The sequence below is a fragment of the Dichotomopilus funicola genome (genome assembly GCF_033296635.1).
Source record: "Dichotomopilus funicola strain CBS 141.50 unplaced genomic scaffold C8A04scaffold_60, whole genome shotgun sequence".
NCBI lineage: Eukaryota > Fungi > Ascomycota > Sordariomycetes > Sordariales > Chaetomiaceae > Dichotomopilus > Dichotomopilus funicola.
The window spans coordinates 26,688-43,573 of record NW_026944081.1 but is presented as its reverse complement, the minus strand read 5'-3'; the positions used below and the strand labels follow the sequence as shown (position 1 = coordinate 43,573).

Below are 16,886 nucleotides of genomic sequence, written 5' to 3'. Positions count from 1 at the left end.
GAGAAAGGCCGTTCTGTAGGGTTTCCGCCCCTGTTGGTACATCTATTCCGCACCATTTGCCTGTGGCCAAACACGTGGCTCTTTGCCTGAGGCTAGGCTTCGGAATAATTCCAATCATGCCCTGCGATACCTGACAGGCTGACCAGTCATGTACTTAATTCTGACGCGCAGCAAATTGCTGTGGTCAAAATGCAGTTTTCTGGGAAGACAAGAGCCGGAGATAGGTGAACGAGACTGGCGGCTACTTGTAGATGTTTTCAATGTTTCCACACTCGGTTTTGGTTCGAAATTTAGATAGAATTCAATCATCTACCTGTAAAGCACCCATTTATTCAAAGGCCATCATCAGATAGCCCTGAAAGAACCAAAGGCATTAGTGCCTGTCCTAGGTGTGCCAAATGCGCATCTCGCGAACCCGAAAGAAAAGCACCGCAAAGCTGGGCCAACGCCTCCAGATGAACCTGAAAGATAACACCCGCAAATCCGGGCCAACAGTCCCAAACGAACCCCGAAAGATAACCACCGTAAAGCCGAGTCAAGTCTCAAGGCCTCCAAACAGTCTCTCTACTCAATAAAGACCCCCCTCTCACGCATCAACCTAACAAAGTCCACGCGCTCCTGTCCCTCCCACTCCACGCACTGCTCATCCGGCGCGGCAATCAGGATCCCAAATGTAACCTTGGCGCGCTTCTCCTTGCCCGGCAACATGCGCCAGCCCTCCGGGTCCCAAGGCAGCATATTGGGAAGAGCAGGCTGGTCGGCTCTGTATGCCTCACGTAGGCAAGCCAGCATGTTTTCGACGGGTCCGACCTCGCGGAGCCAGAGGTCGAGGAACTCGGTGCCATCGTCATTCACACGGACGAGGAGTTCTTTGTACACTGGGATGTATTGGGTGTCGGTGCCGTAGAAGTGCCGGGTTGGACGTCCGTCGGGATCGATGTGCTTGCCTGTTTGTGGTGGGAAGGTGCGGGCGGATTGGTTAGCGTTCTGTAAAGATGGAAGGGGTAGGTAGGAAGAGCTGAGCGATCTCAAAGAATAATGCTGGAAAGAATGGAAACCGAACAAACGGGAAACCGGAGATTTGAGAAAGATGGAAGATCGGGCGATCACAAGGAATAATGCCAGAAAACATGGAAACTGAACAAACGGGAAAAAGGAATAGAAACCGAACAAATGGGATACCGAAGATTTGAGAAAGACAGAAGATCGAGCGATCTCAAGGAATAACGACGGAAAGAATAGAAATCGAACAAACGAGAAACCAGAGATTTGAGAAAGAGAACGAGTCCAAGATTCATTTGTGAATGTACGTACCTCGCTTGGTAGTGAAGTAGTTCTTGATGTAGGTGTCGACGGCAAACTTTGTCCACTTGCTTTTATCTAACTCGAGAATGAAGTGAAGCTGGCGCAAGGACGGAAAGAAATGGAGAAATGGCGCCAGGTGAGCCGGGCACATTTTCCAGGCCGCGTGTTCTTTGCCTTGGTGACGGCAGTTGAAGGTCGCCTGGGCCGCGCAAGCAGAGTGGCCATGGTAGAACCATTTGAAAGCCAAGTTCTCAATGCGAGGAAATGTTCGGATCAGTCTCCAGCCCTCAAACTGAAGGGCGAGGGCCGATGTTGGGTCGAACGAGGGTGGGGCCCTGGTCGGTCGCGCCGAAAGCTCCAAAACAATGAGGTCGTCATGGCCGTTGGCGTGGACGGTGAGCATGATGAAGGGCAGACGTGTGTCATGGTATCCTTGGCGAAGTTGGTTGTTCTGCTCGATATGCATGGAGCGGCGCGTGAAAGGCCTAATCTCGCCGACGTGATCATACTGTCGGTATCCCGACTTGTCGAATGCCCTAACGACCGGGGTGAATCTCAATGACCAGGGCACGTTGGTCCGGAATTGGCTGAAGGCAGTTTTGAGAACGTGAAACTGGGGATGGCGAACGAAATGGAGCAAAATTTGCTCCTGGATTTCACCCGGGCAGGCCGCGAAGAGTTCAGCGAGTGTCCGCTGCTTCTTCGGGCCTCCCAAACGAGAGAGTTCTTGTAAGGCCATTGTGTGTATTTCACGCTGTCCACGCCGAGGGTCGCGCCGAGGATTGTGACGAGGATCGTGCCGAAAATAGAGACGAGGATCCTAACGAGGATCACGCTAGAAATAGTAACGAGAACCACGCCGGAAGTCGTAACGAGAACCGCGCTGGAAATCGTAACGAGCTTGTAACGACGATGATAGCAGAATGTATTGGGAAAGCCGGGTGATGATTTGCACCGCGGGTGAAAATGGTGGTGTTTTCGGTCAACCGACTGCAAAAGTAGAGGCAAGGAGAGTTGGGAAGGAAGTAAAAGTAGCGATGAAAATAAATCAAGAGGCATATGATGCCTGACAAAACCTGCTTCCTTCCATTGTTCACGTTCAAGGTTCGACTTCAGCCCACAGTGTGCTGCTTATTCCGTACTTGCCTCAACATCGCAAAGCAGCCATGGGAACAAACCAAGGGGCACGTGATGCTTGACGAAACCTACCTCCTTCTCTCGTTCAAACCAAGACTCAGCTTTAGCCCAAAGCATGCCACCTATCCTGTGGTTGCTAATCTCAACGTCGCGAAGAGGAGCTTGGAATGAGCACGTGATACTTGACACAACCTACTTCCTGATATTGCTGACTTAGGGACTCAGCTTTAGCTCACAGTGCGCCGGCTATCCTATAGTTGTCAGTCTCAACATTGGTTACCTCGCGGTTCTACAATAGGTGTCAGTACCCATTTTGTTCTTGACTGCACTCTGGCAAGATGGTGACACCCTCTACCACCGACGTACTTTGTTCGGGGACACCATTCTGTGACCCTTATTGTCTGGTTGGTAGAACAAACACACCCTCTCGCTATTCTGGTAAGGATGGTGACCATGTGGAAATAGTTCTGAGTTAATGGAAAATCTGCGATTAATGTTTACACCTAAGGCAAGCTATTCATGAACCTTTGTGCTTATGGACACTGAGAGGTCCCCATGAGAGGGATCATAGCCCCAATTCTCCGCTTCTCTTTGCCGTAGAAAGCTCTCAACCCTACCTTCCCGATCGAGGCGCTCCCTCTGGCCTCGTCGTTCCCGTAACTCCCTACTAATGCTGGCGTGTTGTTGATCACGTCTGTCGAGAAAGGTGGCTGACCTCATTCCTGCCCTAGTCATCTGGCCCCATGTTGCGACAATCATGAAGACTGAAATGATAGCCACAAATCCAATGTTGGACGTGAATATTTCCTCCTGTCTTTGGTCCGAGCCACTCCGTTGCTTACGCCACCTCTCCCAGTCTTCCCAGGTAGCGTTCATGCTCGCGTTCCCTGCATCTCTCCTCCAGTTGCGGTTTACGTCGCGGTTCGATGCCCAAGAATCTGTTTCGTCTCCCCAACCTAACCCGTGGACATCGTACATTCGCCGCTTGTGAGGGTCGCTCAAAATTTCGTTTGCGGCCACGACAAGGCGGTACCGTTCAAGCTTTGTTTGAGGTGGAATCCCGTCGTCAGAAGTGTTGCTGTGGCGGTCGGGGTGATAGAGCTTCGCGAGTTGAAAGTATCGAGCTTTGTTGTAAGAGCCATGCCGCGGGAGCCCGAGGATTTGGTATGGCGTGGGATTGGTTGATGCGGGCCAGCTCAATGCGCCATGCTGGTCTGGCGGGTCTCGCGGACCCTCATGAAGTGAAGCGTTTGACCGGCGTTGTTGCAAGCAGATGGGCCCGGCATTGCGGGACGAAGCTCGCGATGGACTTGGCGGAGGCGAGAATGGTGAGCAGAGTATCGGTACAGCGCCACAGTTACGGGACAGGGCTGCTGCTGTGTTTTTGCAAAGCATTGTTTTAGATAGGGCCTAACATCCTTGGTAGGCCCAGCGACATAACGCCGGCCCGTTTATTTGAGCGTGGAAGTGAGGCCGGTGGTCTGGTCTATTTGGATGGCTTCGCGGGTGGTCCGGACTATTTGCAGAGGACAAGAATGAGGTCCCTGGATCCGTCGTCATGCATCTCCGCACAACCCTGTGAAGCATCGATCAATGCAGCGCCACCCCACGTCAACCCCACATTTTGGCGCACGGGCGCTGTTGTCCACCGATGTGGTCTTGTCTTGGCACACTCACGTGACGTTTTCAAGCTCCCGCAACTTTTTGGCAGGGGCGTGCAAAAGCTCCTTCAGCCCTCTGGACCTTCCCCGCCGTTGCTGCCCTCAACGAAATACTCGAATTCCCTCCCACAGCGCACCGAGAAATTTACAAAACTCCCACTACCAACCAAGCAACGTCTCCCCACAGAGGTTTCGATTCCACGATTTTACCTGCCGATATCCCACGCTCAACCAGATCCCTTGGTGAAACCAGGCGTTGTCCACCCGAACCAATTCTCAACCCTATTTCGACGACGTTGACGACTTCCTCCCCTCTATACCGGTCTCGCGATTCCCTCTAACCGGCCACTCATTTAAGGTTGGAAACCTGCGCACCGGCCGGTCAAACAGGCTAAAATTCGAAGACATCTTTTTTCCGATTCTGTGTGCAAGCTGGCGGAGCGAGCGATCTACCTTCCCAATTCCAACAACGACAACGCACAACCCACCTCACCGCACGTCGACTGCGGACCTTCCAGCGCGACCCCCACACAGTACCCTTCATACCACAACTCAACATAACCCACCACAGCCACCATGACAGACAGCCTGGTTGACAAGCTGCAGGAGGCAACCCTTGAGTGCGTTAATGGCTTAGTTTTTGACATTGAGGTGTAACCTAGGCTAACGAGGAACAGTGAGTCTCCGACCGCTGAAGATTGGAAGACAAACCTGAGGCTCCCGGCGAAGGATACGAGGCAACAGACCGAGGTGCGTGGTGAATAGACCGACTGGCGTATTGACCGCCTTTGCTAATGTGCACCTTGCGATCAGGATGTAACCAACACTAAAGGCCTAGAGTTTGAGGAGTTCGGCCTTAAGCGAGATCTCCTCATGGGCATCTTTGAGGCCGGCTTCGAAAAGCCCTCCCCCATCCAAGAAGAGAGCATACCGGTGGCGCTCACCGGCCGCGACATTTTGGCTCGCGCGAAGAACGGCACTGGCAAGACCGCCGCTTTCGTCATTCCGGCACTGGAAAAGATCAACCCCAAGGTCTCCAAGATTCAATGCCTCATTCTCGTCCCCACTCGCGAACTCGCAATGCAGACATCCCAAGTCTGCAAGACACTCGGAAAACACCTCGGAATCAACGTAATGGTCACAACTGGTGGCACTGGGCTTCGTGACGATATCGTCCGGTTGCAGGATCCCGTCCATATTGTGGTCGGAACTCCCGGAAGAATCCTCGATTTGGCTGGCAAGCAGGTGGCCGATCTAAGCGAATGTCCCATGTTCATCATGGACGAGGCCGACAAACTGCTGTCGATTGAGTTCACTCCCGTCATCGAGCAGCTTCTGAGGTTCCACCCCAAGGACCGCCAAGTCATGCTCTTCTCCGCCACATTTCCCATCTCCGTCAAAGATTTCTCGGACAAGAACATGTCCAGTCCATACGAGATCAATCTCATGGACGAGCTGACCCTGCGCGGTATTACGCAGTACTACGCCTACGTCGAAGAGAAGCAGAAGGTTCACTGCCTGAACACCCTTTTCTCCAAGCTTCAGATCAACCAGTCCATCATCTTCTGTAACTCGACCAACCGTGTCGAGCTCCTGGCCAAGAAGATCACGGAGCTTGGCTACTCTTGCTTTTACAGTCACGCCAAAATGGCCCAACAGGCTCGCAACCGTGTCTTCCACGACTTCCGCAACGGTGTTTGCCGCAACCTGGTCTGCTCTGACCTTCTCACGCGTGGTATTGATATCCAGGCCGTCAACGTCGTTATCAACTTCGATTTCCCCAAGAACGCTGAGACGTACCTCCATCGTATCGGCCGCTCTGGTCGCTACGGGCATCTTGGTTTGGCCATCAACTTGATCAACTGGGACGATCGCTTCAACCTGTACAACATTGAGCGCGACCTAGGAACCGAGATTCAGCCGATTCCTGCGACCATCGACAAAAGCCTCTATGTCTACGATAACCCGGAGAGCATCCCACGCCCCATTTCGAACTTTCGGCCCGCTGCCATCCAACAGCAGGATCAGCCACTGAGCCCGCCAATTCAATCGCCATCTCCGGGGTTGCAGTCCGGAGACCGGCAAGGACAGGGTAACCGCCAGAACGGTTCTGGCCGTGGGGGATATCAGGGTGGCCGAGGCGGTTCAAACGGTTCCCGCGGAGGCCGTGGCCGTGGCTTCCAAGGCCAGGGCGGTCGCCAAAACTACGGCGGTCAGCGTGGTGGCCGCCAGGGCTCCCAGCCCAGCACTCCCACCCAACAAGAAGTCTAACCCCCATCAGCATCCGGGGATGTTGGGGGCTGTGTTATCAGTACGAAATCGCCCTAGTTGTGTTGGCTTTCTTGATTGTACATATTATGTCCATTGTCTTGTCATTTTTTCCCCATTCCCTTTTTCTTCCTTCTTTTTCTTTTCCTTGTGGTCTCAAATCCCTTCCGGAAGGTTCCCTGGATGGGGAAGTCCAGCCTTCTAACTCTTTCGATCCCGGCGCTCACAACGATCGCCAACCACGAAAACTCGGAATCGATTGTATCTTACTTTTGTTATGTACTCGCCCACCGCCTAATTTTCGACACCTCACCTCACACCACGATACAATCGACCTGCACTGTACCAACAGCTAGCATCATGGTTGGCAGGTGTGATCTATTCTACCCAAAGCCAGCGCCTTGGACGTTCAAGTTCTCAGGGGGGCTGGTAGGTGGTATCAACCTGGTGCAGCTGGTTCTCTCTTTTCGATCAATCTGCGCCGAAAACTGCCCGCAGTCAGAGTCACTCACGTTCTACCTACACCGCGACCTCTGGTTCAGGGTAGTAATGGATGATTCTGTTCTTGATTTCTTTCTTTTACATCCACGAAAGGCACGGAAACGAAAAGAAGCGCGAGGCCGGGAACCTCAGCGGATTGGGCGGACGAGCTCCCTTCGACGGCGGGAACAGGGTCATGAGGCGGATCGGGGATCATATACACGGCGTTTCGGGGACGGAGCTTTCGGCACGGGATATTTTGTGGCCATGATACGGGATACCATTTTCCGTCCTTTATCGTCACCGGCGCATGGATGGGCGGGAACGAACCGGATATAAGCGCGCTTTTTTTTCCATTTTCTGATATCATTGACCCGGCGAGGTGTGGTGTCGGGCGCATTTCTCTGGGTGATTGAGATGTAGGGCGAACGAGGCGGAATTGGCCGTTACATGATCCATGGAGCGTTCCTAAGGATACTCGATGGACGGGCTCCCGTGGGGTTGATGAGGACGGCGTTGTGGGGTCTTTCGAATACTCAATGTTCAGGGCTTTGCGGATCGATTGATACCCCGGGCTGGTGGTAGATGGGGGCTTGTTACATGGTTAACGGGGGAAGAAAATTTCAAGGCGCGATGATGAGGTGGTGTTAGAAATTTGGTGGCAAGAGGAGGATTGGGGTTGATGACGGCCAGTCACCTCACGGTGGGGACAGGTCACCCGGCCAAAACCACGACACACGGATATGAGGAGGAACTGTGACGGGAAAACGTCTTGTGCTTGCTGCCTTAGCCTTTGTCCGGCGAGCAGCAGCACGGCGTGGCCCTGTGGCCCAGCTTCAACCGTTTTTGGGGCCTGACATGCCGAAAAGCTTACTAAACAAACCACCAACACCATGAACAGCGACGACTTGTTGACTTCTTCAACCCACTACGCTCATCGTCGACAACACTACGTTGGACTTGGTTTTTCGCTGAGTCATCGAGCGCTGAGGTAGCTGGGGAAAGAGTCACGGGTACTGTAAAAACAAAAACCAAAAAGAAAACAGAAAAGCAAAAAAAAAACTTTTTTTCTTGGGGGGACATATGTGGTGGAAGCGTCGGCCTGGTTCAAGCTACGGTGTTTGTGGATCGACTAAATCTGTCGATCTCGTTCATCACAGCTTAGCTTGACTGGAGGGGCTGACGGCTCGACCACTGGCAAGATAGATAGACAATACGAAGTCTTTCCCCCTGATGATGCTTCCATTTCTTGAGTGCACGAGATGTATTAGCTCTACTCTACCTTCAGCTTTGGGTTGCCGGGGCGCGTGTTTTATCTCGAAGTGGCAGCTGTTTCGAAAAGCCCATGTTAACCCTAACCCTATGTTTTGATGGAGATACACGGCAAGGGGGATGTGTGTTTTGTCTGTGTTTCGGGCTGGGATATTATTCAAGGTGAAAACAAGGAGTATTCTCTTGAGTTCTTGATTGCCGGCGTATTGGAATGGTTGCTGTTCGCAACTAGAGTTGTAGTTGTGCCCTCTACAACATGTTCCTCATCACCGCCCATCTGATCATCCTGAGCCTGCTGGCTCTAGCAAGCAGCTTACCACATCCCATTGACAGCATACAACACATCAAGGTACGCAAACCCCACAGCCCACCGCCCACCGCCCAAACCTACACTCCCACTAACCCCCCCATCCCAGCGCTCCCAACCCCCCAAAACACGAAGAACTACCATCGGCGGCCACGGCGTGGTGATACTCCCAGGCGGCGCACCAGCCGAAGTAAACGGGGGGAAACCCACAACCAAGATCAGTATCGGGGGGTCTACGTACCAGGTTGCGCCTGGGGTTGATACGGTGATTGATGGCGTGCCGGTTGAGGAGTATACGCCGGGGGATGATGATGGGGGAGTACAGGGGATTGGGGAAGAGGAGGTGAGTGAGGGGAAGAAGATGGCTGTTGAGTTTGCGGAGGCGGCGGGGAGGATTTTGGGGGGAAGGGAGTACACTAGGGAGTGATGATCGGAGAAAAGGCCGGTCTGTTTTAGGGTTCACATCACCGCGTGGAACGACGTTTGACTTGGCATTGAGAGTAGCATCGTAGAGCAAGACAGCAAGTTCTTAGTTGAGATTTATTCCGCCTCAAGCTGTATCCCAGAGAGAGAACCCAAAAAACATAAACGTCGAAGAAAGAAACCACAAACTTCAAACAAACCACCTAGCACCAAACCTTCTCATCAATCCCTAGATACCCATCTACCACATTCCCCCAACCCTCACCTTCCCCGCCGCCCTTCCAACACTCCCAATCTCCTGATCAAGAACATCCACCCACGCAATTTCATTCCCAACCCCCAGCTCAAACACTCCTCTCCTAGTCCTTCCTGTCTCACTACCCGTATTTTCAACTGCCCGGTTCTCGCCAACTTCCCGTTTTACATCCTCCACTCCATACACCCCCACACTCCCACTCGTATCACCAACCAGCAACATCTTCCTGTCTGCCGAGAAGCCCAGGGCGGTTGGTGATTTCCCTGCGCTGTTGGTGTTGGTACTGTTGCTTGTCCCGTGCGTAAGGCCGGTCGGGGTTCTCTCGGAGTCGGTGAACGGGGTGAGCTGGCCGAACTGACTTGACCCGTTGTCCTGGTGTGGGTCTTTGTCGTTGTGAGAGTGTTCTGACCACCGCCATAGTTCTTTTAATTTCACTCCCCGCTCGTCTTTGGCTTGCCCCGGTGTCTCCGGGATGGCTGCGTTGGCAGTTCCAATTCCGTGTCGATTGATTCCAGTCGTATTGCCAGTCGCATTGCCAGCCCCATTATCCCTACCCCCGTTTACACCACCACCTTGATCCAGTCCATTATCCGGTCCCAAATTAAGCTTCAAATCCAGCACAACAACTTCCCCTTCTTTATCATTCCTGGCATCATAATAAACCAACCGCCCACAATCAGGCGCGACAGCCACCTGTGCATTCCCCCCCGGTATAGGAAACAACCGCGTTGTATTCGTCGGTAGGTCCCAGAGTAGCAGAAGTCTTGGTGGTACTGCTGCGTCGTCTAGACCGGCACTGGTGGGACTTTTACCAGAGCCGGTGCCTTCTGCTGGGACCGGCAATGGGGGCATCTGTGGGTTCGGGCGGGAGATCAAGGGTTTGGTGCTTATGGAGGGGTGGTGGTTGTGGTTATGATAGCGGGTGTGGAGTTTCTGAGCGGTGCGGGATTTGGTGAAGTTGGCGAGGGAGAAGGTGCGGTGGGGGGTTGTTGTTTTGCTGCTGTTGCTGCTAATCGAGCCGTTTCTGTTGCTGTTACTGTTGTTGTTACCGCCCCGGTTGGTTATGTGACTAACATCTGTGGCTGACTTCGACGCCGGAATCCAAACCGATACAGCTGTGTGCCCGTGAACGGCTAGAGACGCCGGCAGCGCGGTCCGCAGCGCTGGATGGTCGGGGACGCATACGCGGTATGGTTTGTGCCGGTCCTCGTTTGTTGACGGCAATGGCAAAGAAGGCGTATGAGGGGTTGTTGGAGACTGTGTGAGTTTGTCTGTTGCGACAGGCTTCAGCTGCCAGGCCACGAGAATAGTCCCGTTCGCTCGGAGAGGGTCGCCTGGTCTGGGCCCGGCAGCAGCCACGAGGATGGGATTATCCGGGTCGGAACTGTAGGCGAGTTCGGGGAATGTGGGCAGAAACGGCAGGTTCGCCTTCAGTAGTTCGATCGCGAGGCTTGGGTCGGAGTAGAACGGTGTTTTCGCTCCCGGATGACGAGAGAAGTAAAAACAATCAATACGATCATACTTGGGACGGTACACAGCTAGACCAGCGTGGTTGTTGTGCACCGCATCTCGGGGACTGGCAGCCCAGCGATGGGCTTCGTCAATGGTCTGGACCTTTTTGGCGTTGCCAGTTCCGGGTTTGGAGAAATCCCATATCTCGAGGGTCAGGCCGAAATGGGTGGTGATGCCGATGAGGGTGTTCTGCTCTGAGAGGATCGCGTGGCTGCGGACAAAGTACTCGCGGGACCGGGGCCGGGGCTGAACGTATGAAGTTGTCTTGATGGTGGTGTGCAGTGCGTTGGTGTGCGTGGACCAGATTTTGACGAGCTTGTTGCTGTGTTTTGTGGCTAAGTAGCGGGACATGGGTGAGGTGTCGATGTAGAGGATGTCGGATGGTTTGCTTTTGTCGGTTAGGTAGTGTTTCGGGACGATTTCTACGCGGGTTTCTGGTTCTGGGTGTGGAGTTTCGGGGACAGGTGGACTAGGACGGGCGGGCGGCTCAGGCCAGGCAGTAGGTAAAGGTATGCTAGGCGGGGGATATCTGGGAGCCGAAGTCCAAATCTGGCGGTATTCTGGCGGTGGTGAGCCTGAGTCCGGGGTTTCACTGTCCACACTGTTGAGTCGAACAGCAGCAGCTTTGTGTGACGGAAAAAAGCCGAGTGCGGCACTCATATTTGACACCCGACTGCTGCTCCGTCTTGACAACTCTGAAGAAAGCGACGGAACGGGCGAGTGATGCAACACATATCCGTCTCTCGCTTGGGAAGACCGATCCTCCGAGTAAACACTCGTCGGTGACTCCGACTCCAAATTGGCCACTGACACAGCGCTGTTGCGTTTCCAGGCTGGCCGTATCACGGGTGATATAATCGGTTTAGAGGGTACGGGAAACGGGTTGTTGTTGAACAACACAGGTAGCGTGGGTGATTCGGGCAGACATGGAGACCGGCTTCTGTCGCATGCTGGAGCTGGGAACTCCCCGGTGTAATACGACAAGTCCACGCTCTGCTTCCCTTGCGGCCATGCCTCGTCTTGGGCCGGCGCATTGAGAGTCTGTTGGCTGTCAAGCTCAGCGGGGGAACCGTCGAGGAAACTCAGGAGGACATCGAGATACGCAATCAGCAGGGTGGCCATGTCGTGCTGTTGCCATGATCTCCTGGTCGTTTGCTGTTCTCGCAGGCGCTTCCCTTCCGCCTCGATCTTTTCCCGTACCGTCTCAACGTATGGAGTCCCCGATAATCCGTCTCTACTCGAGTCAGCAAGAGATCTCGTCCACAAAATACATCAAGTCACGGGCAAAAGAGGAACAGATAAAATGAAAAGAAATAAACATACACACCAACCACATCCAAAGCCAACCCTAACGCCTCCCTAAAGCTCCCCAATCCCTCCCGACAAACCTCCATCTCCCCCCTCCCGACCCTAGCCCACGCCTCCGGCCTCGAACACTGCGCCAACACGCTATCCACCCGAATCAACACATTCCCACAGCTCTCCAGCACCAGGAGCATCTGGCCCTGCAGCGCGGGTGGGATCCCAGTCTCTTCCTTCAGCAATTCCAGCACCAAGCGCAGGTCGGACAGGTCGCGCGTGACGGCGGCCAGGTCGGCGTGGGCGACACGCACGGTGCGGATGAAGCGCGTGATGATAGAGGAGGTGGAGACGATGCCGGAGAGGAGGTATTCGACGGGGCGGGCGATGGTTAGTGGTTGGTCCATGGTGTGTTTTTGTTCTTGTTCGAATTGACTAAATCAATAGTAGTGGTGTGAAGCGAGATCGACGGAGTGAGTTCCTCATCATCTCCTAGGTTTGGCGCAAGTGATCCCAAAACCACTAGTTAGGGAAGCCCGAGGATGAAGCTCGAGTACCTACCGAGACAAAAAGGAGACGAGAAAAAAAAACATGCCGGAGTGAGGCATGCGAAGAAGCAAGAAAAACATTTCTAGAATTTCGCAATCCCGCGTCATGTCTTAGACGGCAAAAGCAAAGCCCCAGAGCAGACAAATAAGTGGCCAAACGTGGTATGGCGGAATTTGGGCGTGCAGGCATCAGGATACGCCACAAAGATAAAGAAATTGAATTTATTGGCACAGCGGGTCGTGGAAGTTTGCCTCCCTGGCTGAGCGCAGGGGTTGTTGTGAATTGTGCAGGGCGCGCCGTATCCGTGGGAGTTATGTACTGCTGGTATTAGAGCGGGCGAGAGAACATCAACATTTTGCAGGGGTGCGGCTGGGGTAATCGTGAACAACACCGTTAGCCATGAAGGAGACCCGTTATAGATATGGGCTACAAAGCGGTGGAATCAGTACAAATGATTACTTTCCGATTCGGACTTTCCCTGTGTTGCCTAGATCGAACCGCCAGGTCAGAAAACGGTCATTAATCCCATCAAATTCAAATACCAAGGGATAGCTCGAACCGCCTCTAAGCCTCATCTAGATGGTCTAGAAGCTCTATATCCACGCTTACAACGCCCAGCATACCAAAGAATTCAACAAAGAACCCCTCAATTCCATGTCCTCCTCATCTCAGTTACATCCTCTTCTCCATTCCATGAATCAACCAGCTCAGCCACCGCCCTCACGCCCAAGCCGCGCAACCACCACAAATGTGAGCTTCTTGTCCTTAGTCAAACCACACCAGCACCTAGGCACCCTCGGGTTATGCAAAAAACTAACTGTAAACCCAAAACCACAAAGCCCAACCTTAACCCCAACTCCAATCCAACCCTAGCTAAGTATACCTAAAAGATAGAAAAATCACCCCGAATACCCACAATACTCCGGCCAAGCAAACGGGTTCCCCGGATCCAAAATACTGCAAAATGAAAAATCCACCGACTGCGCAAACTGCGGGTCCCACGCTGAGAATAGCGCGTCATCGTCAATGAGCAGGTCATCGACTGCCAGTAGGCCTGTGTCATCACATGCGGTGGTGCCCTGATGATGTTTACTTGTTGACGTTGAAGCCGGAGCTGTACTCGTAGCATTTGTAGTAGGTCCGGTTTCGGTGCCATCAATGGGGGGGTTGGCGACGTTGTTGTTGGTGTTGTCAGTGGCCGGAGTGGTGGTCATTGTTGAGGTTGGTGGTGGCGCTAAGGCCAGAGGTTCGGCGGGCACCATACTTGGGTCGCAGGTCCCTGGGAGAGGGATGGCTTCGTCCTCTGTGGCTTGGGCAAAGGTTTGGTAAGATGTGGGCAGTGCTTGATGCGCAGTTGGAGCCTCGCTCGTCCAGGCCGCTGTCCAGGTCGGTGGGAGCGGTTGAATATGTTGCTGTTGTGGCATCGATGTCGGTTGTATCCGGTCGGTGGATGAGGTAGTGGTGGTTGTTGTTGGAGAAGGAAGGTGTGTTTCCGGCGTGGTCTGAGGCCATGGCTTGGTGTGATCCGCGGCCTGGGGAGCGTTGCGTGCTGGTGCTAGGTTACTGCTTCCAGCAGGGCGAGCACTGCTGCCGACGTCTCTCGGTCGGCACGCTCGTTTGGCTCTCGTCTGAGAGACAGACTGATCCCGCCCCCTTTTGCCCGCATCACCCTTCTTCCGCTGCCTGTCCGCCTCACTACTATCCAACTTCAACATCACCGCCTGCCCCAACTGCCCATTAATGCGCGCACTACTCCAAATCGCCCCCAACCGCTGAACCACCGGCAACACCTTCTTAAAATCCGCACCTCCCCTGGTCCGGAACATGGGCAGCCGGCTGAAGCGCCACTTGCGATAGGCGACGCTCAGCGACAGCGTCGAGGCATATGGTACAAATGGCATCGGGCTAAGCTTGTAGTCGTTGATGACGTCCAGGATGCGGTCGGCCGAGTGGGATCGCCGCGCGTTCATGCTGCTGGGTGGAAGATGCTGCGTCGGTGGGACTAGGCGCGTGTCGCATTCTGGTGCGGTGCGGAACCGGTGGCGCGGCATGCGGACCGAGAGTACGCCGATCGCGTGATAGAGTACTTCGAGCGTGACTGATACACGGGTTAATGACATATTTTGAAGTAAGACGAGAGTGAGTGAGGGTACAAACCCAACAGGCTTTCCGGTTCACACTGCGCGCCCGCTTCAATGGCCATGCGCTCAAACACAGGCAGGTCCACGAAGCTGACCTTGGGCCGCGGGCGGTACATCTCGATGACCTCGTCCAGAAGTTGGATCAAAGACATGAATAACCTGAAGATCGGCGGATCTTGAGCATCCGGCCGCGGAATCTGAACCAGATCAAAGTTGTGGAACAGCAGCGGCCTTGCCGAAATCGCGCCAATGAGCCGGTCAAGCGCGTAGAGACACTTGAACACCCGACTCCCATGCCCCGCTCCCGTGTCCGCGGCCGAACGCGCGAGAACACCAACGTGCACACCGTGGGTGTGCACAATGCTCGCCAGCTTGGCGTAGAGGTTGAGCGGCTCAAACCGTTCTATGGGGTTCGCGGGCTGCCAGTAGAAGCAGGTGAGGCCCATGACCTGTATCTGATTGATGAGCGAGATCTGCCGGCTTTCCTGCAGCTCTACAAGCCGTTTGTTGATGAAACAGGCCATCTCGCGGGAGTATTCGTCAAACGACACGATAGCGTCGGTGGTAGCCCCGTTGGCATGGGACTTGAACGTTAAGAGCTGCCCGACATCCGGGTCGGTTGCTGCAGCGAGACATACAGAGCCCTGGATAAGTTCACGCAGGGCGGTGTCTTTAGGAAGGTTGACCAATTCGGACTTGTCGTAGATCGGGAAGATGGGGTGGATTTTACGGAGATACAAGTCTCTCATGGCTTCCCATGCTGCCGCTGACGGCATGACCTTGTCGGCAAGCGTGCGGTTCGCAATGGTCTGGGCGATGGCCACGAGCCCGGCCGTGTCCTGCACATGAATCGTGAATCGGGTGCCATCCCCCTGGGGGAGTGAGAAGAATGGGCCGGATGTCTGTCCGGCTGAACCGGATGCGCTCGTCGTTGTTCCTGTTTCTGTGGGTTTATAAGTCCCCTTGCTCTGACGCGGCGAAGTCGGTGGTAAGTAGCCTAGCACTTGATGCTCTGCGTCTTCAGCGGCTTGCGAAGGTTTCTGCGATGGAGCCATGGTAGCCTCAGCAAGAATGCCCTCGGGGTTTAGATCTCCTAGGAATGGTGGCTCCGGAGACATGGGTCGTGGCCGTGGGACGGGGGGGTTCTTGGCATTGTCGGAGGTGGACTTGTCCGCCCCGTGGTGGAAGAAGCGGAGTAGCTGGGCTGCGGCGTCGGAGGTGTCCCTATCGGTTGCGGCGGCCGGCTGGGAAGGGCTGCTCCGATCTCCGTCGTCGTCGTCGTTGGTCGGGACCTCGGCCTGTTGCGAGGGTTGTTGCGGAGGATCGGGTACAGAGTCCTCGACATGGCGGCAGCGTTTCTATTCCGTTAGCCGGGAGAAAACTGTAAAGAAGAAGCTAAGACTGAACTGACTTTCCGCTTCCGACAGGGCAAACATGCCTGATGAACTTGTTTGCGCTTCACGGGAAGCCCAGTGGCGTCGTGTCCCACAAACTTGACCGAGGGCCCAATGCTAGAGCGGGTGCCGCCCGCCATGGATGAAATTGATGTCTCGTAACACAGAATGGCGCTTTGAGGAATCGTCTTCCATCCGAAACCCAAAAAGTGTTGCAGTTGACTCCGACTTTGATGGATTGAGTCGGGCTGTGGAACGAAGGAACTGTCGGTGGCGATCCGGAGTTTCCCCTTTCGGCCACTCCGCCGGGTGCTCACAGCTGGTGGGGCTGTGGGCACCTGGCACGAGTATCCGTATCAATGTAAAGATATTGCACCGCCTGCCGAGGTGTAATGCAATGAGGACAAGAGTTCACCGTGGAACTTATTTCGCCAATTGTGATTCGCATCCACCCTGTTTTCATCTGCGTAGATTTTCCCCACTCGACCTTAGTCGGGCCGAGGGCAGAAACTCGTTGCCCATCAGAAGCAAACCCGAAGATATGACGTCGATCTTAGTGTGTATACTTCCCGATTTGGCATTTCCGCCAGCACGGACGAGGATAGTGCTAGGATTTCGGCATGGAAAGCGCAGCTATGATGGGGAAGTCTGGGGATTTTGAAAGTATCTCGGGGCTCAGAGAAGGTTTTAAGCGTACCGATCCTCCTGCCTGGACTCCCCGTTCCGTTACACACGTTCCGACCTGCAGGAATTAACTCTCGAGATCTCCCAACCGTTGCAACTACAAGATTGAGTTTGTGAGGTTTCTCCTTTGATTGATATTCTCCGAGTATGCTCTCACAGCTCACTCGTCATTCCCATCGTGGAATCTCTTCAAAAGCC

At 54.1% G+C, this 16,886-nt stretch overlaps 7 protein-coding genes across 7 annotated transcripts; 2 read left to right on the top strand and 5 right to left on the bottom strand.

Annotated features, from left to right (window-relative positions):
* Positions 1 to 564: 564 nt before the first annotated feature.
* Positions 565 to 2,044, bottom strand: C8A04DRAFT_31072 (uncharacterized protein; the record flags this gene model as incomplete). Its single annotated transcript, XM_062781628.1, has 2 exons — positions 565 to 947; positions 1,315 to 2,044. The coding sequence occupies 2 exons, from the start codon at positions 2,042 to 2,044 to the stop codon at positions 565 to 567; spliced, it is 1,113 nt and encodes a 370-aa protein (XP_062634693.1).
* A 911-nt stretch (positions 2,045 to 2,955) lies between these two features.
* On the bottom strand, positions 2,956 to 3,837 carry C8A04DRAFT_39165 (uncharacterized protein; the record flags this gene model as incomplete). The annotated part of the gene is made up of 1 exon (XM_062784483.1): positions 2,956 to 3,837. The coding sequence occupies one exon, from the start codon at positions 3,835 to 3,837 to the stop codon at positions 2,956 to 2,958; it is 882 nt and encodes a 293-aa protein (XP_062634692.1).
* Positions 3,838 to 4,679: 842 nt separating this feature from the next.
* C8A04DRAFT_31071 (ATP-dependent RNA helicase DHH1) lies at positions 4,680 to 6,374 on the top strand (the record flags this gene model as incomplete). The annotated part of the gene is made up of 3 exons (XM_062781627.1): positions 4,680 to 4,723; positions 4,781 to 4,853; positions 4,917 to 6,374. 3 exons carry the CDS (start codon positions 4,680 to 4,682, stop codon positions 6,372 to 6,374), a joined length of 1,575 nt encoding a protein of 524 aa, XP_062634691.1.
* Positions 6,375 to 8,379: 2,005 nt separating this feature from the next.
* C8A04DRAFT_31070 (uncharacterized protein) lies at positions 8,380 to 8,857 on the top strand (the record flags this gene model as incomplete). Its single annotated transcript, XM_062781626.1, has 2 exons — positions 8,380 to 8,472; positions 8,540 to 8,857. The coding sequence occupies 2 exons, from the start codon at positions 8,380 to 8,382 to the stop codon at positions 8,855 to 8,857; spliced, it is 411 nt and encodes a 136-aa protein (XP_062634690.1).
* Positions 8,858 to 9,094: 237 nt separating this feature from the next.
* On the bottom strand, positions 9,095 to 11,281 carry C8A04DRAFT_14152 (uncharacterized protein; the record flags this gene model as incomplete). Its single annotated transcript, XM_062777984.1, has 4 exons — positions 9,095 to 9,196; positions 9,266 to 9,372; positions 9,664 to 9,894; positions 10,180 to 11,281. 4 exons carry the CDS (start codon positions 11,279 to 11,281, stop codon positions 9,095 to 9,097), a joined length of 1,542 nt encoding a protein of 513 aa, XP_062634689.1.
* Positions 11,282 to 11,898: 617 nt separating this feature from the next.
* C8A04DRAFT_14166 (uncharacterized protein) lies at positions 11,899 to 12,327 on the bottom strand (the record flags this gene model as incomplete). The annotated part of the gene is made up of 1 exon (XM_062777988.1): positions 11,899 to 12,327. One exon carries the CDS (start codon positions 12,325 to 12,327, stop codon positions 11,899 to 11,901), a length of 429 nt encoding a protein of 142 aa, XP_062634688.1.
* A 1,041-nt stretch (positions 12,328 to 13,368) lies between these two features.
* Positions 13,369 to 16,144, bottom strand: C8A04DRAFT_14173 (uncharacterized protein; the record flags this gene model as incomplete). Its single annotated transcript, XM_062777991.1, has 4 exons — positions 13,369 to 13,548; positions 13,729 to 14,567; positions 14,627 to 15,902; positions 16,013 to 16,144. 4 exons carry the CDS (start codon positions 16,142 to 16,144, stop codon positions 13,369 to 13,371), a joined length of 2,427 nt encoding a protein of 808 aa, XP_062634687.1.
* Between the last annotated feature and the right edge of the window lie 742 nt (positions 16,145 to 16,886).